Source organism: Natator depressus, chromosome 27 (assembly GCF_965152275.1).
Source record: "Natator depressus isolate rNatDep1 chromosome 27, rNatDep2.hap1, whole genome shotgun sequence".
Taxonomy (NCBI): Eukaryota; Metazoa; Chordata; order Testudines; family Cheloniidae; genus Natator; species Natator depressus.
Genome location: NC_134260.1, coordinates 3596866 through 3622537, shown reverse-complemented (window position 1 = coordinate 3622537; position 25672 = coordinate 3596866). Strand labels below are relative to the sequence as shown.

At 48.1% G+C, this 25672-nt stretch overlaps 2 protein-coding genes across 3 annotated transcripts in view; one reads left to right on the top strand and one right to left on the bottom strand.

Moving 5' to 3' along the window:
• The window catches only part of LOC141978519 (uncharacterized), a 52105-nt gene extending 44635 nt beyond the window's left edge, over nt 1-7470 (top strand). The window contains 1 exon segment of the mRNA XM_074940673.1: nt 5280-7470. Coding sequence (XP_074796774.1) covers nt 5280-6091 — 812 coding nt within the window. The 3' untranslated portion in view covers nt 6092-7470.
• An 8683-nt stretch (nt 7471-16153) lies between these two features.
• Nucleotides 16154-23453, bottom strand: LOC141978686 (non-structural maintenance of chromosomes element 3 homolog). 2 transcript variants are annotated; one of them, XM_074941000.1, is made up of 10 exons: nt 23295-23453; nt 23082-23183; nt 22817-22880; nt 22095-22174; nt 21417-21511; nt 20958-21037; nt 20831-20873; nt 20592-20654; nt 18413-18527; nt 16154-18061 (listed from the first exon to the last, which is right to left on the bottom strand). In XM_074941000.1, exons 1-10 carry the CDS (start codon nt 23334-23336, stop codon nt 17915-17917), a joined length of 831 nt encoding a protein of 276 aa, XP_074797101.1. In that variant the 5' UTR covers nt 23337-23453; the 3' UTR covers nt 16154-17914. The 2 variants fall into 2 exon arrangements, with proteins under 2 accessions (XP_074797101.1, XP_074797103.1); XM_074941002.1 differs by lacking the exon at nt 20592-20654 and having other exon boundaries at nt 23295-23452.
• Between the last annotated feature and the right edge of the window lie 2219 nt (nt 23454-25672).

Sequence of the window (25672 nt, the reverse complement as noted above, 5' to 3'; positions counted from 1 at the left end):
GTGGTAGGCACTAAAGGTCAGAGATAGTTACTAAAGAAAATAAAAGGTAAGTGCACAGTCTACATTTTAAACCTTATTATACTAGGCAGTATTTGGATCAAGCAGTTTTCTCACCCCACTAGAGGTTACAGTTCTTAATACACAGGCTTCCCCTTTTAAGCCTGGGACCAGTCTCCTCAGTTTAAGTCTTTGCACTCCCAGTGGTCTTGGTGCTTCCAGAATAGGTGTGGAAGGAGAAAGGCCAAGTCATTTCACCTCTTTTATAGTTTATTCCAGCTTGCTGGAAAGATCTGTGCTTGTGACGTGGGGGTCCGGCTCCTACTGGTCAAGCAGCTCCGTTGTCTGTGTTCTCTCTGAGAAATCTTCTGGGACAGTCGCTGGGAGTGTGGATTCCCTTTAATGGGCCATCAGTGCATCTGGCTGCTCCGTTGTTATACCTCAAAGGCTGGTTGTGGGTATTCCCAACCTCACGACGTATTTCAGTAACGCACACAACAAAACTTCACAACTTCCTATACAGTGATAGCACATACAATCCAACAGCCAACAGTATATTAATGTTCACCAGATCAAGATTTTTAAAATGATACCTCACATGGCATACTTTGTACAAAACATATCCTAATTATATCACCATGGTAAATATGGGGTGACAGTGGTGAATATGGGGGTTCCATGGTGCTGCTTTGAGGTACAGAGTGACACAGTGACCCCTTGTCCTTGTGTTATGAGAAGGGGTAAATAATACTTCCTTATTCACTCTCTGCACATCATTTATGATTTTATAGTCCTCTGTCGTATTCTTCCCCACCCCCTTAGTTGCCTCTCTTCTAAGCGGAACAGTCCCACACTTTTTAATTTCTCCTGACATGGAAGTTGTTTCCTACCCCTAATCATTTAGCTGCCCTTCTCTGCACCTTTTCCAATTCTGATAGATCGTTTTTGCAATGGGGTCACCAGAACTGCATGCAGTATTTGAGGTGTGGGCATAGCACTGATTTTTATGGTGGCATTATGATATTTTCTGTCCTATTATCTATTGCTTTGCTAATGGTTCTTAACTTTCTGTTCGCTTTTTTGGCTGCTGCTGCACATTGAGCAAAATGTTTTCACAGAACTACTCATGACGTCTCTAAGATTTCTTTTTGAGTTGTAACAGCTAATTTAGACCCCATCATATTGCATATATATATATATTTGGGATTATGTTTTCCAATGTGCATTACCTTGCACTTATCAACATTGTATTTCATCTGCCATTTTGTCATCCAGTCACCCAATTTTGTGAGATCCCTTTGTAACTCTTTGCAGTCTGCTTTGGACCTAACTACCTTGAGTAGTTTTGTATTGTCTGCAAACTTTGAAAACATCATTGTTTACCCCCTTTTCTAGATTATTTATGAATATGTTGAACAACACTGGTTCCATTATGGATCCTTGGGGGACCCCGCTATTTACCACATTCCATTCTGAAAACTGACCATTTATTCCTATCCTTTGTTTTCTGTCTTTTAACCAATTATTGATCCATGAGAGGACCTTCCCTCTTATCCCAGGAGTGCTTTCTTTGTTTAAGAGCCTTCAGTGAGGGAACTTGTCAGAGGCTTTCTGAAAGTCCTAATATACTATATCCACTGGATCACCCTTGTCCACATCCTGTTGACCCCCTCAAAGAATTCTAGTAAATTGGTGAGGCATGATTTCCCTTTACGAAAGCCATGTTGACTCTTCCCCAATATATTGTGTTTATTTATGTGTCTGATAATTCTGTTCTTCGCTGTAATTTCAACCAATTTGCCTGAGACTGCAGTTAGGCTTACTCACCTGTAGTTGCCTGGCTCGTCTCTGGAGTCTTTTTTAAAAATTGGATTTATGTTAGCTATCCTCAAGTAATCTGGTACTGAAGCTGATGTAAGTGATAGAGTACATACCACAGTTAGTAGTTGTGCAATTTCATATTTGAGTTCCTTCAGAATTCTTGTGTGAATACCATCTGGTCCTGGTGACTTATTACAGTTTAATTTTTCTATTTGTTCCAAAACCACCTCCTATTGACACCTCAATCTGGGACAGTTCCTCAGATTTGCCACCTAAAAAGAATGGCTCAGGTATGGGAATCTCCTTCACATCCTCTGCAGTGAAGACTTCATTTAGCTTCTCTGCAATGGCCTTGTCTTCCTTGAGTGCTCCTTTAGCATCTTGATCGGCCAATGGGGCCACTGATTGTTTGTTAGGCTTCCTGCTTCTGATGTACTTCACAAATTTTTGGCTGTTAGTTTTTGTGTCTTGCTATTTGCTCTTCAAATTCTTTTTTAGCCTGCCTAATTAGACTTTTACACTTGACCTGCCAGAGTTTATGCTCCTTTCTATTTTCCGAGGAACAAAGACTGAACTGGGGGGAAGTGCTGGACCCTGGCTAAAGGGATTTTTAGCCTGTCAATGGAACACCTGGGGTTTCCAAGCTGTAAGCAAGTGCAGCTTGTCCCTTAAGAATCTGCAGTCTGCTTATATCACCACCTAGGGTGAGAATCTGCTGTTCATATCCAATCTATTTTGTTTATTAAGCTTAGTTTGTGTTTTTTGTTTATTTGCTAGGTAATCTGCTTTGATCTGTTTGCTATCCATTATAATCACTTAAAATCTGTCTTTTGTAGTTAATAAACTTGTTTTTGCGTTATCTAAACTAGTGTATGAGAATCATAACTCGGGGCAAAAGGCTGTTGCATGTTCCTCTCCACGTTGAGGGAGGAGGCGCATTTCATGAGCTTACACTGTACAGTTCCCTGTGCAGCGCAAGATGGTATAATTTTCGGTTTACACTCCAGAGGGGGTGCAGGCCTGAGGAGCTGGCAGGTGCCTTAGCTGGAGCCTTCCTATGCAGGGGCTGGTCAGAGAGCCTGCCTGCATGTAACTGCAGCTGGGTGTATCCCTACTTGTATGTATGATGGTGGAAGTGCAGGCTGGAGCCTGGAGGGCATGGCAGCTTGTCACAGCAGTACAGTGTGAGAGAGCCCAGACTGGTGGATCGGGGGGCTCAGTGGTACCCCAGTTCCAGGTGGCAGCCGTGGGGTGGGGGGGGGAACCCATCACAATAGTACCACTCTACTCAGTGCTGGTTAGGCTTCAGCTGGAGTACTGTGTCCAATTTTGGTTACCAATGTATAGTAAGGATGTGTAGAAACTGGAAAGAATCCAGAGGTGAGTGACAAAGATGATCAAAGGGGTGGAATGCAGCCGTACGAGCAAAGGCTGAAGAAACGGGGTATGTGTAGTTTGGAAAAGAGGAGATTAAGAGGGGACATGATAGCAGTCTCCAAATACTTGAAAGGCTGCCCTAAATAAGATGGAGAAAAGTTGTTCTCTCTTACCACAGAGGGCAGGACAAGAGGCAGTGGGTTCAAACTCCAGCATAGCAAATTTAGATTAAATCTCAAGAAAAACTTCCTCTCTGTAAGAAGAGTAGGACAATGGAACAGATGCCTAGTGAGGTTGTGGAACTTCCTTCACTGGAGGTTTTCAGAAGGAGGCTGGAGCCATCTGTCTTGAATGGTTTAGACGCAACAAATCTTGCATCTTGGTGGGGGGGTTAGACTAGATGACCCTTGTGCTCCCTTGTAACTCTGTGGTTCTATGAATCCCTGCCCAGACCCTCTTGATTTAAAGCCTGCACTCTATTCTTTTTACTGTCTGGTTTCACTTTGTTTTACATTATTTTTTTCAAATTATTATTTTCACTCCTCTCTATCCATTGGTCAGGGCTTACCTTCCCCCACACCTCTTCCATACCCATTGTGAGCCCAGCCAGCATTGCTGAGTCCTTCTGTTCCTCCCATCACAGGACAACCCCTTCCCTGGCACAAATGTGTGCTTCCTTGATGATGTCATAGGTTGGTAGTCACCTTTCTGAGGACATGGAGGGTCTCGCTCCCTGCTCTCCATCTGCAGCAGCAGACACAATCTCTCTTCCCTGATGGCTTTTTGGATCTCTGAGATGATCCCTCCTGAGTCCATGTGGCCTGAGTCTTATTTTTCATATTCTCCTTTTTCAGAGGAATTAAGAGTCTCTTGCTCCTGAATTGTAGCATCTAATTCCCAAGCCATCTCCTCACACTGGGGGATTTTCATACTCCCTTCAATTACACCTAACTCGCTAGATCCCTAATTCCTCTAAACCTGCTTTCCTGCCATTTGGTGTCCCTGAGATGCCGGATTCAGTGACATCCCTTTCCATGCTGAACCCCACCAACCCATTGTTTCTGGGCCTCTCGCTCTTGGGGAGAAGCAGTTCCAGGATGACTTCCCTTGTGGCTGGACATGTCTTCACTTTTGGGCCAGGGTGTTACTCTCTCTGGGTTTCAGGGGACCCTTTGATGATGAGCAACTGGCTGTGTGTGTTCCCAGCAAAGATGGGGATAGTTAAACCCTCATAAGCAGCGTGTTCTGCACCTTTGAGCAACTGGGGAGCAGGCCCCAGAATTTTACTGCTTTAAAATGACCTGGAGTTAAAATAATGGAACTTTGTTGTGACAAATGTCCAATGAATTCACCTGATCTCACTTGTTTTCTTTCCCCTGAGCAGGGTTTCCAGTTTCCAAACCTGATGTGATCTCCCAGCTGGAACTAGGGAAAGAGCCAGGGGTCCCAGATCTTCCGGGCTCAGAGGAAAAAGAGATCCTAAGATGTGCCTACACCGGTGAGGAATCACTAAACCAACTCAGGAGCTGTCTGAAGTAAACAGCTGGGATTCCCTACAAAGACCTTATGAGCGCTCTGAATTTAGGATTGTCCCCAGATGTCATATCCTCAGGGAAGATATTGCTCATGGTCCCCTGGCAGTAGCTTCCTCCTTGATCTCCCTTCCCCCTGAATGTTTGGTTGGGAGATGGAGGGAGAATTGATTCATTCCTCTCTCCTATGGAAAAGAGTGTGGGCAAATTCAGTTCCTGATTTTTATATTTTTCAGTCTCTCTCGGTCTTATTTTGGTTTGCTCTCCCCTTTCGCACTCCCATTTCTGAGGTTTCTCTCTCTGTTCCAGCAGGTGATGGGCTGGTGAGGGAGAATGAAGAGCAGAAGCCTCAGCAGGAAGATGCTGAGCAAGTGGAACTATCTGGGGCATTTTTGCAAAGATCCAAAGGGAACGTGCCCAGGAGTTCTGAGCAGGGAAAAGCCTGTGAGAGTCAGCACAGGCCAGAAAGGCAGCAGGGCAACCAACCAGGGCAGAAAGTGGGTAAATCCATGAATTGTCAGGAAACTCATGAGGACCTCAAGGAAACCACAGCCAAGCAGAGAATCCCCACAGGAGAGAGAAACCACATGTGCACGGAGTGTGGGAAAACCTTCGGTAGCCGTTCAAGCCTTATTACTCATCAGCGGATCCACACAGGAGAGCGACCCTATAAATGCTGTGAGTGTGGGAAAAACTTCACTCGGGGCTCAACGCTTATTACACATCAGAGAATCCACACAGGAGAGAGACCTTATGGATGCTGTGAGTGCGGGAAAACCTTCAGTCAGCGGTCACATCTTATTACTCATCAGAGAATCCACACAGAGGACAGGCCCTATGAATGCTGTGAGTGCGCAAAAAACTTCAGTATGATCTCACACCTTATTAGACATCAGAGGATCCACACAGGAGAGAAGCCGTATGAATGCTGTGAGTGCTGGAAAACCTTCAGTTACCGCTCAGGCCTCATTACACATCAGAGAATCCACACAGGAGAGAGGCCCTATGAATGCTGTGAGTGCGGGAAAACCTTCAGTCAGAGCTCACACCTTATTACGCATCGGAGAATCCATACAGAAGACAGGCCCTATGAGTGCTGTCAGTGCGGGAAAACCTTCACTCGACACGCACACCTTATTAGACATCAGCAGATCCACACAGGAGAGAGACCCTATGAATGCTGTGAATGCAGGAAGAACTTCACTCGGAGCTCACATCTTATTACACATCAGAGGATCCACACAGGAGAAAGACCCTATAGATGCTCCGACTGTGGGAAAAGCTTCCATCAGAGTTCAGCTCTTATTTATCATCAGAGAATCCACAAGGGAGATAAAAACCATAAAAACTTTGTCGAGGGCTGACAAAACGATTTGTTTTAATATTTTTGCTGATTCCCACATACTGACCTTTAAGCCTATTTGCACCATTTGTCATCGTGGTCTCTCGGGTCCTCCCAGCTGAAAGGCCTACCTTTGCAGCTCACCTTCTTTGGGGTGAATCCTGTGGTCCTTTCGGTCAACTCCTTTGTCCTATGACAGCACCGAATGATGCAGGTTTGAATAGATCAGAGGGGAATGTGTTGGGAGAATCTATTATTCTGATTTTGAATAATAGATGCATGGGGAGGAGGTGACCAGCCCTCTGTGGAGAAAGAAGAGATTTGGGACTATTTAGAAAAGCTGGACAAGCACAAGTCCATGGGGCCGGATGCGTTGCATCCGAGAGTGCTAAAGGAGTTGGCGGATGTGATTGCAGAGCCATTGGCCATTATCTTTGAAAACTCATGGCGATCAGGGGAAGTCCCGGACGACTGGAAAAAGGCTAATGTAGTGCCCATCTTTAAAAAAGGGACGAAGGAGGATCCTGGGAACTACAGGCCAGTCAGCCTCACCTCAGTCCCTGGAAAAATCATGGAGCAGGTCCTCAAGGAATTAATTCTGAAGCACTTAGAGGAGAGGAAAGTGATCAGGAACAGTCAGCATGGATTCACCAAGGGCAAGTCATGCCTGACTAATCTAATTGCCTTCTATGACAAGATAACTGGTTCTGTGGATGAAGGGAAAGCAGTGGACGTGTTGTTCCTTGACTTTAGCAAAGCTTTTGACACTGTCTTCCACAGTATTTTTGCCAGCAAATTAAAGAAGTATGGGCTGGATGAATGGACTATAAGGTGGATAGAAAGCTGGCTAGATTGTCGGGCTCAACGGGTAGTGATCAATGGCTCCATGTCTAGCTGGCAGCCGGTATTAAGTGGAGGGCCCCAAGGGTCAGTCCTGGGGCCGTTTTTGTTCAATATCTTCATAAATGATCTGGAGGATGGTGTGGATTGCACCCTCAGCAAGTTTGCAGATGACACTAAACTGGGAGGAGAGGTAGATATGCTGGAGGGTAGGGATAGGATACAGAGGGACCTAGACAAATTGGAGGATTGGGCCAAAAGAAATCTGATGAGGTTCAACAAGGACAAGTGCAGAGTCCTGCACTTAGGATGGAAGAATCCCATGCACCGCTACAGACTAGGGACCAAATGGCTCGGCAGCAGTTCTGCAGAAAAGGACCTAGGGGTTACAGTGGACGAGAAGCTGGATATGAGTCAACAGTGTGCCCTTGTTGCCAAGAAGGCCAATGGCATTTTGGGATTTATAAGTAGGGGCATTGCCAGCAGATCGAGGGACGTGATCGTTCCCCTCTATTCAACACTGGTGAGGCCTCATCTGGAGTCCTGTGTCCAGTTTTGGGCCCCACACTACAAGAAGGATGTGGAAAAATTGGAAAGAGTCCAGCAGAGGGCAACAAAAATGATTAGGGGACTGGAACACATGTGTTATGAGGAGAGGCTGAGGGAACTGGGGATATTTAGTCTACGGAAGAGAAGAATGAGGAGGGATTTGATAGCTGCTTTCAACTACCTGAAAGGGGGTTCCAAAGAGGATGGCTCTAGACTGTTCTCAGTGGTAGCAGATGACAGAACAAGGAGTAATGGTCTCAAGTTGCAGTGGGGGAGATTTAGGTTGGATATTAGGAAAAACGTTTTCACTAGGAGGGTGGTGAAACACTGGAATGCGTTACCTAGGGAGGTGGTGGAATCTCCCTCAGAAGTTTTTAAGGTCAGGCTTGACAAAGCCCTGGCTGGGATGATTTAACTGGGGATCGGTCCTGCTTTGAGCAGGGGGTTGGACTAGATGACCTCCTGAGGTCCCTTCCAACCCTGATATTCTATGATTCTATGAATTATCAAATGCAGCCTTCTCTGGAATTTCACTTTATGTGAAATTGAAAGTGTCTTTTACCTCTTACGTGATGTGAGTTTTCCTCTCTTTCCTGAAGGCCGTTTGGGCATTAGTTTTGTTTTGACAGAATGTAGCTCGGATTATTGGGAACTTTGAGACAAATAATCAGCTGCTAAAATACTCATTTCTCACTTTATTTTAGCTTTTCCCCCACCCCTCCATGATGACATGGAGAAAGTTCAAGTGCAGTTCAGTAAAACAGGAGAGACTTCAAGTTATTGGATATGATAGCACGGAAACAGAAGTATTCTTATAATGCTCCAGTATGAAATGGTGAACAGCAGCACACCCCAAATTGTGCAACTAACTGAAGTAGCTGCATATGATCACAGTGTTGTTCAATTGCTTAGGTCAATATTGTCTCAGATAATACCTGGAGAGAATTCCACAGTAAGTGATTCAGGAGGAGGCAAAATACCCATGTATTTGGTTCCCAAATAGTTGAGACCCAGTACCTACAAGATCTCTTAACTAATCCTATGATTTGGGACACATTGTCCCTAACTACGTAGATGTGGAGGAAACAGAAGTGGTGTTTTTGTTGAACTCACCCTTTGTAATGGAAATGTGTATCATATTAACTCAGTGTTGAATGTGACATAGCTGCAGAAAAATAATTACTTTCAAATTGAACCCCCCCCCCCACCCACTACCTTTGGTAGATTACAGAGATTCTGATCCAGGCCTGTATGTAGTTCCTAACTTCGATCTGTGCCAACAGATTAAAGAAACAAACTTGGCAATTTGTCACTAACACTGCTAAAATTTGGAATGGTTTGGTAAAGGATTCTACTCCAGAGAAGTGTAAATTTGCCCTGACCAAGGCCAAGGATTTGGCAAAGAACTCAGGTCAAAATAGCAGGCAACTAGTTGTTGGCGTTCACACCAGAGAAGAAAGCTATGGTGAAATATGCTCCAGGTAAAACATCCTTCACCAGTGTAGTGGCATTGACTACAGCCTCAAGGGATGCCATAGCTCGATTGGGAACAATTCTCCTTTACCATGTGGATCCAAAGTTTCAAGAGGCAAAGAAAGAAGCAGTTCGTGCCTTCCGAGGACATGCCTTCCCAATCTGGCTGCTTTGTTGGACACTGAAGACTTTTATGCTATTCAAGTGCTGATAACCAATGAGGGGAAATCAATGTCTCAGCCTCTAGATCCAGACTGAGTCCGATTACATGAATGCTGACTCCTGATTCTAGGCGTTTGTTTCTTAGTTTTGCTCTTGTGTCTTATGCATTTGCATCTCTTCTCATCCCCCTCCTGCTACTTTGAAAAATTAAAATGTGGGGAAATAGAACAGAGGTGCTTGTTCTCATGATACAAACTTCCCCACATAGCGTGAGATCCCCTTCTGCGAACACTCATGGCAGAAGGCCTAGCGACAAAGAAACTCACAGAAGTGGCAGGCCCCTATGGTGGGGTAAACTACAGCTTTACACAAGGGTTCACTTGGTGGAAGTAGGGATTAAAGGAAACCTAATGTGTATGATAAGACCCTATTGTTGTTACCAATGGAAATGAAATTAAATATGAAGTTAATTATTGGTTAATGAGTAAAGATTAATTATATGATCATTGAAATTAGATTGGAAAACTGAAAGTTACAGCTTTTCTTTTTGTTAGTAATATAGGAGATTTGATGATTTGACTAAATTGATTACTTGATTCCAGTACAATATCATTAACTCCAAGTGCAGTGATAGCATCAGTCAGCCACCAGGGGGAGCCAAAGGGCAAGTGAAGGGAGACCAGAATGAAAGAAGAGTCTTGGTATTTACTTTTTTCCCCTCAATATGTTCTAACAATTTTTGATTTTTTTTTTCCATCAAAAACTGCTTCATGTCCAGGGCCATCCCAGAGCAGTGTAAAGCTCTCAGGACAAGCTCATCTGGATGAGTTAAAGTGCTGATGGACAGAGCTGACAAAAGGACATACAATAATTAAGATGATGAAAAATAACCAAGTGTAATAATATTTACTAGGGCTGTCAAGCAATTAAAAAAATTCATCATGATTAATTAATTGCACGATTAACCAACAATAGAATACCATTTATTTAAATATTTTTGGATGTTTTCTATATTTTCAAATATACTGATTTCACTTACAACACAGAATACAGAGTGCACAGTGCTCACTTTATTGTTATTTTCAATTACAAATATTTGCACTCTAAAAACCCAAAGAAATAGCAGTTTTCAATTCACCTAATACAGTTACTCCTCCCTTAATGTCATCCTGATTAACGTTGTTGATCAATTAGAGAATGTGCTCGTTTAAAGTTGCGCAATGCTCCCTTACAACATTGTTTGGCAGCCACCTGCTTTGTCCACTGCTTGCAGGAAGAGCAGCCCCTTGGAGCTGGTGGGGGCCTGGAACCAGGGTGGGCCAGTAGCCCTCCTGTCAGCTCCTGTAAAATTCCCTGTGCAGCAGCCACCCAGCAGGCTGGCAATGGCCAGGCAGTTCAGGTGTCCCTCCCCCCACTGCCATGTGCTGCTCCTGCCCTCTGCCTTGGAGCTGCTCCCGGGAGCCTCCTGCTTGCTTGGAGGGGTTTGGGGGGGAAGAGGGATGCTAGTGTCAGGGTGTCCCCTTCCTCCCCACTGCTCCTTTACCCCATCTCCACAGAGCAGTGGGGGGACACAACAGGGCTCAGGATGGAGGGAACTTGCTGGCAGCAGCTGCTGTCTCAACTTGCTGATGTACTTAAAGGCAATGTACTTAGAGCGAGGTCAGCGTACTTAAAGGGGCAATGCGCATCTCTCCCTCCCTCCTCTTGCTCACACACACCACGTGTGTGACTCTCGTTCTCTGCCATGCGGTCTCCCCTACCTCCATTTTGCTGCTGTGACAAAACTTTGTCCTTGCCTCCGTGCGTCCCGTGTTTCCTGGCGGATTTCGCTAGCCTCAGAGGCTCACTGTGACCCTCCCCGTAACCCTTCTCTCTCTCTAGAGACAAGGGTCACAGTCTACTGAGCCATTTCACTTATCCTGGTACCAGAGATTTGTTTAGCCCAAAGCTAATATATCTATCTCCCACTACTTTTCTATAGCCAGCTGGCCTTGCCCCATCACACTGCATACAGTATTAAATTGTTTGTTTAAAACTTGTGTGTGTGTGTGTACATACATATGAAAAATAGTCTTGTCTGGCAAAAAAAATTTCTCTGGAACCTAACCCCCCAACCCCCCCCCCATTAATTCTTAGGAGGAAATTAGCTTTGCTTAACATCGTTTCACTTAAAGTAGCATTTTTCAAGCACATAACTACAACATTAAGTGAGGAGTTACTGTACAAGTACTGTAGTGCAATCTCTATCATGAAAGTTGAACTAACAAATGTAGAATTGTTACACAAAATAACTGCATTCAAAAATAGAACAATGTAAAACTTTAAAGCCTACAAGTCCACTCAGTCCTATTTCTTGTTCAGCCAATCGCTCAGACAAACAAGTTTCAGAGTAACAGCCGTGTTAGTCTGTATTCGCAAAAAGAAAAAGGAGTACGTGTGGCACCTTAGAGACTAACCAATTTATTTGAGCATGAGCTTTCGTGAGCTACAGCTCACTTCATCAGATGCATACTGTGGAAAGTGTAGAAGATCTTTTTATATACACACAAAGCATGAAAAAAATACCTCCTCCCACCCCACTCTCCTGCTCGTAATAGCTTATCTAAAGTGATCACTCTCCTTACAATGTGTATGATAATCAAGTTGGGCCATTTCCAGCACAAATCCAGGTTTTCCAATAGAGACTGGGAGTGGCTAAGTCATTATGCAAGGTAACCTATTTCCCCTTGTTTTTTCCTACCCCCCCCCCCCCGACGTTCTTGTTAAACCCTGGATTTGTGCTGGAAATGGCCCACCTTGATTATCATACACATTGTAAGGAGAGTGATCACTTTAGATAAGCTATTACCAGCAGGAGAGTGGGGTGGGAGGAGGTATTTTTTCATGCTTTGTGTGTATAAAAAGATCTTCTACACTTTCCACAGTATGCAGCCGATGAAGTGAGCTGTAGCTCACGAAAGCTTATGCTCAAATAAATTGGTTAGTCTCTAAGGTGCCACAAGTACTCCTTTTCTTTTTTCAGACAAACAAGTTTCTTTACATTTGCAGGAGATAATGCTGCCTGCTTCACAACATCACCAGAAAGCGAGAACAGGCATTCACATGGTACTGTTGCAGCCAGCGTCACAAGATATTTACGTGCCAGATGTGCTAAAGATTCATATGTCCCTCCATGCTTTATCCACCATTCCAGACAACGTGTCCATTCTGATGACAGGTTCTGCTTGGTAACAATCCAAAGCAGTGCAAACTGACACATTAATTTTCATCATCTGAGTCAGATGACACCCGCTGAAGGTTGATTTTCTTTTTTGATGGTTCAGGTTCCATAGTTTCCGGTTCAGAGTGTTGCTCTTTTAAGACATCTGAAAGCATGCTTCACACCTCGTCCCGCTCAGATTTTGGAAGGCACTTCAGATTCTTAAACCTTGGGTCGAGTGCTGTAGCTATCTTTAAAAATTTCACATTGGCACCTTCTTTGCATTTCGTCGGATCTTCAGTGAGTGTTTTTAAAATGAACAACGGGTGCTGAGTCATCATCCAAGACTGCTATAACATGAAATGTATGGCAGAATGCAGGTAAAACAGAGCCAGAGACATACAGTTATCCACCGAGGAGTTCAGTCCCAAATTTAATTAATGCATTTTTTTGTAACGAGTGTCATCAGCATGGAAGCATGTCCTTTGGAATGGTTGCCGAAGCATGAAGGGGCATACGAATGTTTAGCATATCTGGCACGTAAATACTTTGCCATGCTGGCTACCAAAGTCCCATGCATCACTCTCTGATGACATTGTAAATAAGAAGTAGGCAACATTATCACCTGTAAATGTAAAACTTGTTTGCCTTAGCAATTGGCTGAACAAGAAGTAGGACTGAGTGGACTTGTAGGCCCTACAGTTTTGCATTGTTTTGTTTTTGAGTGCAGTTACCTAACCAAAAAATAAATAAATCTACATTTATAAGTTGCATTTTCATGATAAAGAGATTGCACTATGGTACTTGTATGTGATGATCTGAAAAATACTATTTCTTTCATGATTTTTACAGTGCAAATATTTGTAATAAAAAATATGAAGTGAACACTGTACACTTTGTACTGTGTTGTAATTGAAAGCAATATATTTGAAAAATGTAGAAAAACATCCAAAATATTTAATACATTCCAATTGGTATTCTATTGTTTAACATTGCGATTAAAACTGTGATTAATCACAATTAATTTTTTTGTTAAATCACGAGTTAACTGTGATTAACTGACAGCCCATATATTTACCTAGTAAAAGAAAACAATACCTTCATTTATTTTGAAATTAAGAATTTCAAGCAAATAAAGTATTAAGCAAATAGAAAATAGTTTGCTCAGTCTGTGACTTTCCAGGACCTCCATGACTTCTGCAGCTTGGGTGGCCCCCAAGCCAACTGCACCTGCCATTGCTGGGGCAGTCTCGGACAACCATGCCCCTCCCCCCAGCAGCAGCAGGAGTTTGGGTGTAGGAGATGGCTGAGGTAGGGGAGGGGGTGGGGGCTCCACAGAGTCAGGTGGGGAGCCTGCCAGTCCCAGCTCTGTTGGGGAGGGGTGGCGGGCAGCCCATGGGCACCACAGCCACCCTCCCCCCTGAGCACCCACAGCACAGTCCCTTCCCCCCTCCCCAGTACCCAAGAGTTAGTCAGGGGTATATAGTACAAGTTATGGACAGGTCACAGGCTGTGAATTTTTTACTGCACATGACCTGTCCATGACTTTTTACTAAAAATAGCCGTCACTAAAACGTAGCCTTAGTCATAGTCCAATGTCTGGGTGACTCAGTCTGGAGCTGGGGACCTCAAGTCTTGTGACTCAAACTTCCCCTGATGAAGTGAGCCCAGCCTCTCCAAGCTCTGCTCACATAGCAAAGTTACATGAATGCTTTCCCCGGCATTCCTGAACAGATACAGAACCCACCTCATAGCCCACAAAAGCTTATGCTCCAATAGGTCTGTTAGTCTATAAGGTGCTGCAAGCGCTCTTTGGTTTTTTTAGACTTTTAATGAGTTTACCCTGTTCGGGCTGTGTGTGTGTGTCCTGAGCAGCATAAGATGTGCATTTCTGAGTTGCAAAGCTGGGGCTGAGGGCTACGAGATGGGTTCTGTATCTGTTCAGGAATGCCGGGGAAAGCATTCATGTAACTTTACTGAGTGAGGGACTGTCCTTCAGGATAGGTTATAGATCCTTGATGATGCACTAGAGAAGTTTTAATTGGGGGCTGAAGGTGACAGCTAGTGGCGTTCTGTTACTTTCTTTGTTGGGCCTGTCCTGGAGTAGGTGACTTCTGGGTACTCTTCTGGCTCTGTCAATCTGTTTCTTCCCTTCAGCAGGTGGGTAGTGTAGTTGTAAGAACGCTTGATAGAGATCCTGTAGGTATTTGTGTCTGTCTGAGGGATTGGAGCAAATGCGGTTGTATCATAGAGCTTGGCTGTAAACAATGGATCATGTGATGTGGTCTCAATGAAAGCTGGAGGCATATAGGTAAGTATAGCGGTCAGTAGGTTTCCGGTATAGGGTGGTGTTTATGTGACCATCATAGAATATCAGGGTTGGAAGGGACCTCAGGAGGTCATCTAGTCCAACCCCCTGCTCAAAGCAGGACCAATCCCCAATCAAATCATCCCAGCCAAGGCTTTGTCAAGCCTGACCTTAAAAACTTCCAAGGAAGGAGATTCTACCACCTCCCTAGGTAACGCATTCCAGTGCTTCACCACCCTCCTAGTGAAAAAGTTTTTCCTAATATCCAACCTAAACCTCCCCCACTGCAACTTGAGACCGTTACTCCTTGTCCTGTCCTCTTCTACCACTGAGAATAGTCTAGAACCATCCTCTCTGGAACCACTTCTCATGTAGTTGAAAGCAGCTATCAAATCCCCCCTCATTCTTCTCTTCCGCAGACTAAACAATCCCAGTTCCCTCAGCCTCTCCTCATAAGTCATGTGTTCCAGACCCCTAATCCTTTTTGTTGCCCTTCGCTGGACTCTCTCCAATTTATCCACATCCTTCTTGTAGTGTGGGGCCCAAAACTGGACACAGTACTCCAGATGAGGCCTCACCAATGTCGAATAGAGGGGAACGATCACGTCCCTCGATCTGCTCGCTATGCCCCTACTTATACATCCCAAAATGCCATTGGCCTTCTTGGCAACAAGGGCACGCTGCTGACTCATATCCAGCTTCTCGTCCACTGTAACCCATAGGTCCTTTTACGCAGAACGGCTGCCTAGCCATTCGGTCCCTAGTCTGTAGCTGTGCATGGGATTCTTCCATCCTAAGTGCAGGACCCTGCACTTATCCTTACTGAACCTCATCAGGTTTCTTTTGGCCCAATCCTCCAATTTGTCTAGGTCCCTCTGTATCCTATCTACCACTCCTCCCAGTTTAGTATCATCCGCAAATTTGCCGAGAGTGCAATCCACACCATCCTCCAGATCATTTATGAAGATATTGAACAAAACCGGCCCCAGGACCGACCCCTGGGGCACTCCACTTGACACTGGCTGCCAACTAGACATGGAGCCATTGATCACTACCCGTTGAGCCCGACAATCTAGCCAACTTTCTACCCACCTTATAGTACATTCATCCAGCCCATACTACTTTAACTTGCTGACAAGAATACTGTAGTGCTTATTAACACTGTAGTGTCCAGGAAGTGGATCTCTTGTGTGGACTGGTCCAGGCGGAGACTGATGGTGGGATGGAAATTGTTGAAATCATGGTGGAATTCCTCAAGTGCTTCTTTTCCATGGGTCCAGATGATGACATCATCAATGTAGCGCAAGCAGAGTAGGGGCATTAGGGGACGAGAGCTGAGGAAGCGTTGTTCTAAGTCAGCCATAAAAATGTTGGCATACTGTGGGGCCATGTGGGTACCCATAGCAGTGCCGCTGACTTGAGTCCATCAAAGGGTAACATGCCCCAGCCTTCATTAATCTGAGAAGAAATCCTCGAAGACTTCAGTCAAATCACACTGGTTTAATGAAACCATTAAAACAAGTTTATTAACCAGAGAACAATAGCTGTTAAGTGACAAGTAATAAGTAAACTGGTTACAAAAGTGTTACCAAGCTAAATAGGATTTGAAAGACAAAGGTATCTCTCACCCCCAAACTTTCAGCAGTCCATCCAGTTAGGACCAAACCTCCCAGTTCAATGATGGTTCTTTGTCTTTCAAACGATCTTGCTACCAGACCTACCCTCTGGCTATCCAGGAGTCCACCAAATGGCCCCACTTAGATCTTGGCCTGGCACCTTCCTCACAGCTTGGGGTGCAGGTAAAGACATTTCCCCCCCCGACCCCTGCTTATCCAAGCTATGCCCCTTCCTGCCAGCAGTTAAACACCCTCACTACACTGCCATAAAACCTTGTGTGGCATCTGTGCTAACCCCATTAACATCCCTGGGAACCCTAGATTGTAAATGGGGGTGCACCTGACACCCCACCTGAGATCAAGGGGCCATCAGACACCCCATGCCTGAGACCAGGACTCCTGGCATGCTTGGTGTCACACAGCCCTAATGAAAGACAGTCCCTACCCTAGAAAACATGGTCTGCTAGGTGGGGAGAGGAAACTGAGGCACAAAAGGGACACCCCCCTCAAAGCCATGGGATTGGGCACAGCTCTGGCCAACGAGGTGGCTGTAACCCTGTGCCTCCTGTTGCAGAATGTCAAAGAACCATGTGCCCTTTAAAGCAGGCTCTCTCCTTCACTGTGGCTGCAGGGTCAGCGCTGTTCTCCTCACAGGGATTGTGGAGCTACACTGGGGCCTCAAGCCCTGGCTCCTGAAGTCAGATTGCTGCATGAGTTTGCCTTTCAGTTTCTAGCCTGCAGCAAGCCTGAGCCAATCATTCAGTGAGGGGGGGAGCTGCCCTGAGCATGAGTGATGCTGCCTAGATCTGCAGAGAGCCTGAGCTGATCACTTGGCAAGGGGGTAATTCGTCCTGAGCGTAAAAAACGCTGCCTGAGGTGATCACTCAGCAACACAGGGAGAGCTGTCCCTAGTGTAACTGCACAGCAAGGCTACATGATTGTCGCTGGGGGGAGCTGCAGGCAGGGAGGAATGCAGCAGCTGCAGACACAGCCCTGGCTGTCAGGTAACATACCCAGGACCATCACCTGCCACCAGAACCAGCACTGCTTAGGGGGGCTGCTACAGCACACTGCTTGCTGTACTCCAACCCTCTTACAAGGTGTGTCTGGAGGTGTGCCTGGAGCTTCTTCCTGGGGACACTCATCTAGGCCCCCTCCCACAAACATGCACCCTTTCACATGGGCAGCAGGCAAGAGCTTAGTGTGCTTTTGGCCTCCAGAAACTCATCCCCTGTAGTTAAAATCCCACTGCAGAGAATTGCATACTGCCCTAAGGGGACTTTATTTGAAAGTGTCATGGGTGGATAACAAGGGTCAGAGGTCATGTCAGTGCCCAGCTCTGACCCAGCCTGTGTGTGTGTGTGTGTGTGGAGGAAACCCACTCCATGGCAACTCAGAAGGGAGGGGCTCCCACAAGCTGCCCGTGCCCCTCTCCAGAAAGGCGAGGAGGGGTCTCTGCAGCTGAGCTAATCAATATACAACAATCAAACTGCACTGTACAACCCATTTGTCCATAGGCCATGCCTAAATGAGGCAGGTGGGCTGAGATCAGGAGGGCAGAGGCAGCTGCCACAGTGGACCCTTGGGTGCTTGATGCTAGGCTCAGCATGGGCAGAGGCCACAGCTCCCTTGCTCCTGGGGTCTGCTGGTTCACAAGGCACCATCGGGCAGACCACCTGTGGATGAAGTGGATAAGGTTCACCAGTTCCTCCTCCGTGCCCCCTGGCTGGGCCCACCAGTATCTCCAGGGGTGCTAGTATCTTGGGACAGGCCCCCCACAGCTGCCTCCTCAGCTGCCGCCTCATTATACTGGGTGCTCCAGGCCTTGGGGTCCTTGCTCTGGATCTGATGAAGAGAGATAGGAAGAGGGGATTGAGACAGCTGGGCTATGATCTCCCCTGGGGCCTGCATGGGCAGCAGCAGCCCTTAGGGAGCATATGTCTACTGCCCCTGTGAAGGACTCCCCTGCCCAGGGACCCTGGGATACCCCCAAACCTCAGTCCCCTTGGTTGCCTGGGGACTGTCCCCCATTTCCCCAAGACCTGCCCCCTAGAGTTTTAGTCTTCACTTCTCCACAGTCCCCTCTTAGTGACCCCTCAACCTCCAGGCACCCAAGCCTTAGTCCCCTTGGGGGCTCAGGCTCTGCTCCCCCTAAATCCGAGCCCTCCCCTTCCTTAAGTCCCAGCAGGCAGGTACCTTGGCGACAAAGCGCAGGATCTGCATCTTGGAGGTCTCCCTGGCAGCCCGTGCCCCCCACTGGAACTCAAACTCGGGTGGATCTGTGTGGGGTATGCGGTTGTATTCCAGGTACCTGATGGGGGAAGGGCATAGCAATCAGCGACCACGACCCCTTCCCCAACCCATCAAATCACCACCCACCTCCACTGCCATTGAGCCCACATCAATCCCTGCTCCTCCCCCCCCCCCCCCCCCACCAGCCCACTTCCTCCTGAAGAGCAGCTATATGATCCCAATAACCTGCTCCCAGCATGGCCAAATAGATAGAGCAGTAGGCTCAGGACACCTGGGCTCTAGCTGGCCTGTTACTCCTGTCCTCACAGCCCCTTTGGGTGTAGGCTCCACCCCCGACTGCAACTCCATGCCCCTCCCCTTCACAAAGGCCTTGGGGCCCTCCATTCTCCAAAGCCCCTGAGGCCAGCCCTCCTTCCTGTTGCCCAAGAGAAAATGGGTTGCTGGATCTCCCCAGCCCACAGAGAAGGGCAAAGGGCTAGCCCAGCCTGTGTGCGTGTCCGATGCCCTCTGGCACAGGGAACCAGCCTCCCGGCTGACTGCATAAGGGGGCAACAAGATAATCTGCGGCATGGTATAAACAGCAAGGCTATGGGCTCTGCCATGGCTGCTCTGTGCACGCCGACCCCATGGGATTTGAACTGCCTGCCCCCGGGCTCGCAGAAAGAGCAGCCACCCAACCTGCTGGGCCACTGCGGCACCTCGGACAAGACCCAAATCCACTAATGTGCAAGGAGGATGAGTGACAGAAAGACTCCTGGGTTCTGTGCCTGGCTCTGGGAGGGGAGTGGGGCCTACTGGTTAGAGCAGGGGGGGCTGAGAGCTAGCTCTTCACCTCCCCTATCCCACTAGACCATGTGACATTTTTTATATTATAATGTGACACATACATATTCCCCATTCATTCTTTTTTTATTTACATAAAAGAAATATATATATTTAATATAAACTAAAAAAGAATGAATGGGGAATATGTATGTAATTGTGATATTACATATAAAACAGGCCATGTGAGGTATCAGGGGAAAGGTTATGATCATCTGAATGTCACTGATCTACATATGTGTATGATTTTTCTTAATTTCATATGCATTACTGTGTTGTATGGTTGCCACTAAAATATGCTGAGAGTTTGGAAGCGACCAGATACTAGCTCTCCAGAGACAATGCCAAGGAAAGCAACCAACGCCCAGGAGGCTGTCAAACAACTATTAACAGCCATTGTCCAGCAAGGGAATTACAATTCAATGACTTACTGAGACACACTGGGGTATTGCTTCACCTTGTGAATCAGCAATGCCCACCAGACATGTCTGGACTTGTGTTCTCCAAGCATATGGACTAAGAGTATAAAACAGAACACCACAGCCACACGCTGGGCCTTTCTCCTGATCCCACCTATGCTGCAAGCAACAAAGACATTCAGAAGACTGAAGACTCCAATGGAGGAGGCTGGCCCAGGTTTAAACGACAAACCTGTATATTAAGGACTGCAATATCCAGTGGGGTGAGAAAAACTGCTTTACCTAGATGTTGCCCAGTCTAACAGGGTTGAGAGTTTAGACCGAGTGTTTATATTATCTTTTGGTAACTTTCTTTTACTGTTTATCTTTACCAGTGAGTTTGCCTGAAGTGTGTTGTAAATCTGCTCAGGTTTGCAAAGGCTGGTGTATATCCACTTTCCATTCATGAAGTGGTGAACCAATTAATAAATTGGTATATTCCTGAGGTACAAGACTTGGAGTGAGGGTGGGGGCGGGATTTGGCTCTGGTGCCTTTCTCTGTGAGATCCAGGAGTCGCTCTAGGAGCATTCATGCAATCTAGCTGGGTGTGGGGCTCCACATGTGGTTGTGCTGAGTGATCACAGCACCTGGAGGGGGTTGCTGCTTGTCACTAGCAAAACATTGAGACACACAGCCCAGGCTGGAGAGTTAAGGAGGCACAGCAGTCCCACAGTCCCCAGGCTGCACCCCAGGGATCCCATCACAGACCTCACTCCCCTCCCAGAGCCAGGCACAGAACCCAGGAGTCCTGGCTCCCAGCCCACCCTGCTCTAAGCATTAGACCCCACTCCCAACTCCTCCCAGACTTGGAACCGAGGCATCCTGACAAGCCCAAACTTACTTTTGGCGGACAAATTCCTCAGTCACCAACTTCTTGACATCCCCAAAAACCTCGTGTCTCACTCTGGAGGGGTTGTGGATAGGAACGTGTTAAAAGGGCATGGCCTCAGGGCACAGGCCCACACTGCTCCACCCCCACTCTGCAAGCCCCTTCATTGATTAGCTGGTGCCCAGAGAGGGAGGAGCCTGCAGCTGGCAGGGGACAGTGTGAACCCCTGGTATCCCAGACCCCACACATACCCAGGGTCAACTCGCAGTCTCCTCAACATCTCCCACACAGCAGCTGAAAGGGCAAAGCAAGAATGTCAGTCAGGAGGCAGAGCCTACAGGGAAGGGGCAAGGCCCGCAGGGAAGGGGCAAGGCTTACATTCTTTGGCAGCATTGCCCTTCATGAAGAGGAAGCTGAGGATGACAGTGAGGAGGCCCAGCTTTGCTGTGCAATCATCCCTACAACACACACAAGAGGGGTGTCACTCACCCAGGGAACTCTGCAGAGGACTGGGAACTGGACAAGGAAGTAGAGAGTTTAACGGCAGAACAAAGACCCCTCTCAAACCTTCCACAGCTGGAAAAAGAATCCTGGCTCCCAGCCTCCCCTCCTCTACCCACTAGAGCCAAGGACAGCGGATAGACCTCCCAGCAGACCCTCAGCCACATGGACACTGCAAGGCAGCCTTCTGGTCACTAGGGGGCAGAGGAACACAATGCCAGGATGGCAGCATGCAGGGATCAGCCATGGCAGTTTTATGTGGGGTGGGCGGACCCTAATGACCTCTGTCATGCTGCCCCCACCCCAGCCAGCCAGTCCCCTCCCTCCCTCCCTTACTGTTTCAAGTTCTCCCCTTCCAGGCGTGGCAGATTGCTGACCAGGATGTAGATGTGATTCTTGGCATCTATCTCCACCAGCTGCATCCCAAAAACCTGGCGGGGGGGAAGGTGAGGTTAATTTCAGAGGCAGGGGATGGGGAGTGGGGTCTTGTAGTTAGAGCAGGGCATGATGGGAGGAGCCAGGATTCCCGAGTTCTATCCCTGACGCTGGGAGGTGAGTGGCAAGAGGAAAGGGCTGCAAGTAGCCAAGATAATATCGACCCAGAACATTAAGGCTGTGTCTACACTACGGACATAATGCAGCTGCTCTTTGCCAGCATGTAGCCTGTATCCTCTGTAGCCACTCTGTGCTGGTGGAAGTGAAACTTAGGTCGGTCGGGGGTGTGTTTTTTCACACCCCTGACCGACAAAAGTCATAGTGCAGACAAAGCCTAAGGCAAACAACAGCTTTAAAAGATTTGTAAGGATCACGCAGCTGAAAGTCCCTCATGCAACACGGTGCCCCCTAGCGCCCAGCACTGACTGGCAGGGGAGAGTGCCCCCTGCCAAGCCCCCGCAGCACAGCACCCCTAGTGCCCAGCACTGATTGGCAAGGGAGAGCAACCTCTGCTGAGCCTGCCAGGGGAGAGTGTCCCCGGCCGAGCCCCCCCCGTTCCGCTCCCCACAGCGTGGTGACCTGCTGGAGGTTCCTGCCGGCTCTCTTAATGATCTCAGAATAGACGCTTTTGTAGTCTTTGATGACATTCTTCAGGATATCTACACAGGGGAAGAGAGGGAAACATGTTACAGCTATTCCCATTGCTCCTAGAACCCCCTGCTGGCAAAACAGGGCCCATGCAGTGGTAACCCCCTAACCCAGCAGGGCCAGTAGCAGAACCACAGGTCTGGAGTTATAAATTTTTAATGACTGTTTCAGCTACATTCCCCTCCTCATCAGATATCCCCCTCCTGGGGATCCCACAACCTGCATCATGGGGATCTAATTTGATTCTCTGAAAGTTTCAAACATTATTGGTGACCCATATGAAGGGGATTGGGAAATGAGGACTCCTGGGTTCTGTCCCCACCTCTGTGAGGGGAGTCGGGTCCAGTGGTTAGAGCACGGACAGCTGGAAGCCAGGACTCCTGGTTTCCATCCCTGGCTCTGGGAAGGGAGTGGGGTCTAATGGGTCAGAGCAGAGGAGGAGGAGAATCAGAACTCCAGGGTCCTATCACTAGCTTTAAGGGGGGAGGGGGAGTCACTGTGGCCAAATGGCTGAGTCCTGGCTCTGCTGCCTCAGAGATCTGGATTCAGACTGAGGGGGGAACACAAGTGGCCTCAGGGAGCCCCTCTGATAATTTGAGGGGGGCCACAGACCCTCCACTCCAAAGTCCATGACCATCTAGCAGGCCTCTTACCTGCCCGTTTGATGGGGATTTTCTTCTGATCCTTGACCAGCAGGTATTGCACCAATTCGCTCACCTGCAGGTGGAGAACAAGGTGCATTACCCAAAGGGAGGGGGGCTCCCATGGGGGAGGAACAGGCCCCCCACGCAGGGTTGCCAGTTTGGGTTAGAATGTCCTGGAGGCTGCATCCTAGGACACAATCTTCCATTCAAAATTAATCTTTAATTCCGGGACAACTGGCAACCCGCCCCGCCGTGTCTCGGAGGCCGCCCCCACCTTCTGATCCACCTGAGCCGGCGAGAGTCTCTCCAAGCTCCGCTGCACCTGGCCGGCGCCCTGGGTCGGCGCAGAGTCCTCGTCCGCGGCCGCGTCTTCCCCCTGCGCGGGGCGGGAGGCGCGTCAAAGCAGAAAGCGGCCACGGGGGCGCTGAGGCGCCGGGCCCGGGCCGCGCCCCGCCAGCCCGGAGTGTCCCCAAGGCCCGCTGCGTACCTGGGCGGGGCCCGGCCCCTTGCTGCGCCTCTTCTGCGCCATCGCTGCGGGCGGCTCCTCTCCCGCCTCCGCGGGCTCAGCGTCCGCAGCCGCCCCCAAGCGCGGCCCCAGGGCCCAGGCCGGGAGAGGGCCCCGCTCCCCTCACCCCGACCGCGGCTGTCCCGCTCGCGCCTCCCTCCGCTTCCCGCGCGGCCAGCCAACACCACCGCCCTCTGCGCATGCGTCACCGCTTCGCGCGCCCTCGCCTTGCCTCTCCGCCTCCCGCCAGCCCCGCCTCTTTCAGCGCCGTTCCCCTCCCAGCCCCGCCCCCTTTAGCGTCATCCCGCACCCAGCCCCGCCCTCTGCCGCTCACTCCTTACGGCCACACCCCTTCTAAAGCCCGGCCCCCTCAGGCGCCCCGCCCGGAAGCCCCGCCCACCGGGTTTGAAATGCGGCGCGAAAATGGCCGTTGGTGCCCAGTCACGGGAGCGTGCCCCAGGCCGTGGCCTACTGGCCCCTCAGCTCCCCCCTTCCCCCCCCCCGCGCTAGAGGCTCACACGTGCCCCCCCATCGCACCCCCATGGCCATAGCTCCTGAGAGTTTCAGGCGGGGTTTACAGTTTGGTCCAATGGCTCTCGGCACCCCCCCAATGCACATTGTTCCAGCCCCCCTGAACCTGACCCCGGAGCCGTGGACCCCCAAGGATGCCACAGAGCCCCTCCCCCCGCCCATGCCACCACCCCAGGCCCCACGTTGGCTGCAAGAGACCTGTTGCCACCAGGCCCTGTGTGACCTCACCCTGGATTGCTTGGGACCCCAGGCCAGGCCCCATCCGCCCATCCAGGGGCCAATAACGGCTCTCCCATCCCCCACCTTGCCCCCCGATGGTCCCAGGCTAAAGGGGTTTCTAGCCTGGGTGTGGAAACTAGTGGGGAGCCTGTATCAGCAGTCAGGGTGGGAAACTGTGCATTCAGATTCTATCCTTCCAGTATGTTAAGCTTAGTTTGCGGTTTTGTTTATTTGCCAGGGAATCTGCTTTGATCTTTTTACTATCACTTATAATCACTTAAAATCTATATTTCTGTAGTTAATCAACCTTTTTTTGCTTTATCTAAACCAGTGTGCCTTTAAGCAAAGTGCCTGGGGGAAAATCCAGCTTGGTACCACAGGCTTGTTGTGTATTCCTCCACACATTGAGGGAGGGGGGACTATTTATGAGCTTACATTGTACAGATCCCTGTGCAGAGCAAGACGGTATAATTTTGGGTTTATACTCCAGAGGGGGGTGCATGCCTGGGGGGCTGGGAAGTTGGCTAATCCCTGCTGTTTGCACTCAGGTAGCTCAGTCTGGGTGAGTGGCGCCACCTGCTGTCATGTTGGGTGATAACAGGGCCGGTGAGGCTGGCTGTGTCTCCAACCCAGCTGTGTGTCGTAGAGGGGCACAGCGGTTCCCACTGCACCCTGGGGGTGACAACCCATCACAAGCACCACCTTGGACACATCCCTAGACTGCCCCCTCTGTCCTCCAAACTGTCCATATCACAACTCTACAAAATGACCTGGATATCAACAAGATGAAATTCAATAAATACAAGGGGAAAGAATTTTTAAATATATTAGGAACAAAAAGAGTCTTGACAATGATATTGGTCCATTACTCAATGGAAATGGCAGAATTGTCAATAATAAGGCAGAAAAGGCAAAAGTGATCAATAAATATTTCTCTTCTGTACTTGGGGAAAAAACAGATGATGTAGTTTCATCCTCTAGGGGTGATAACACTCTTTCCATTCCACTAGTATCTCTGAAGGATGTTAAACAGATGCTTTGAAGTTGGTAGCATTGGCACCGTCCACTGTCCAAAGACAGAATAGTGGCTAGATAGACCATCGATCTGATCTAATGCAGCCATTTTTATGTTCCTTTCTTTGTAGACTTTTTTAAATCAGCAGGTCCAGATAACTTGCATTGAAGAGTTTTAAAATTGCTGGCTGAGGAGCTCACTGGACTGTTAACACCGATTTTCAATAAATCTTGGGGCAATGGAGAAGTTCCAGAAGACTGGAAGAAAGCTAATGTGCCAATTTTAAAAAGGATAAACGGGATGAACTGGATAATTACAGGTCTGTCAGCCTGACATTGATTACAGGCAAGATAATGGAATGGCTGATACAAGACACAATTAATAAAGAATTAAGGGAGAGTAATTTAATCCAAATCAATTTTGGTTGGATTTATAGTAAATAGATCCTGTCAAATCAACTTGATATCTTTATTGATTAGATTACAAATTTGGTTGATAAAGGTAATAGTGTTGAGGTACTATACTTGGAGTACTTTAAGGTGTTTGCCTTCGTACTGCATGACATTTTGATTAAAAAACTAGAATGATATAAAAT

Bases quoted from the DNA above. Each gene is read 5' to 3' on its own strand.
- LOC141978686 (XM_074941000.1), bottom strand. From the start codon at position 23,336: ATGGCGCAGAAGAGGCGCAGCAAGGGGCCGGGCCCCGCCCAG. The intron at 18,528-20,591 runs GTAAGTTTGGGC...TTCCCCCATCAG, and splicing joins GAGGAATTTGTCCGCCAAAA to GTACCTGGAATACAACCGCA. The intron at 18,062-18,412 runs GTACCTGCCTGC...TCTCTTCATCAG, and splicing joins TCCTGCGCTTTGTCGCCAAG to ATCCAGAGCAAGGACCCCAA.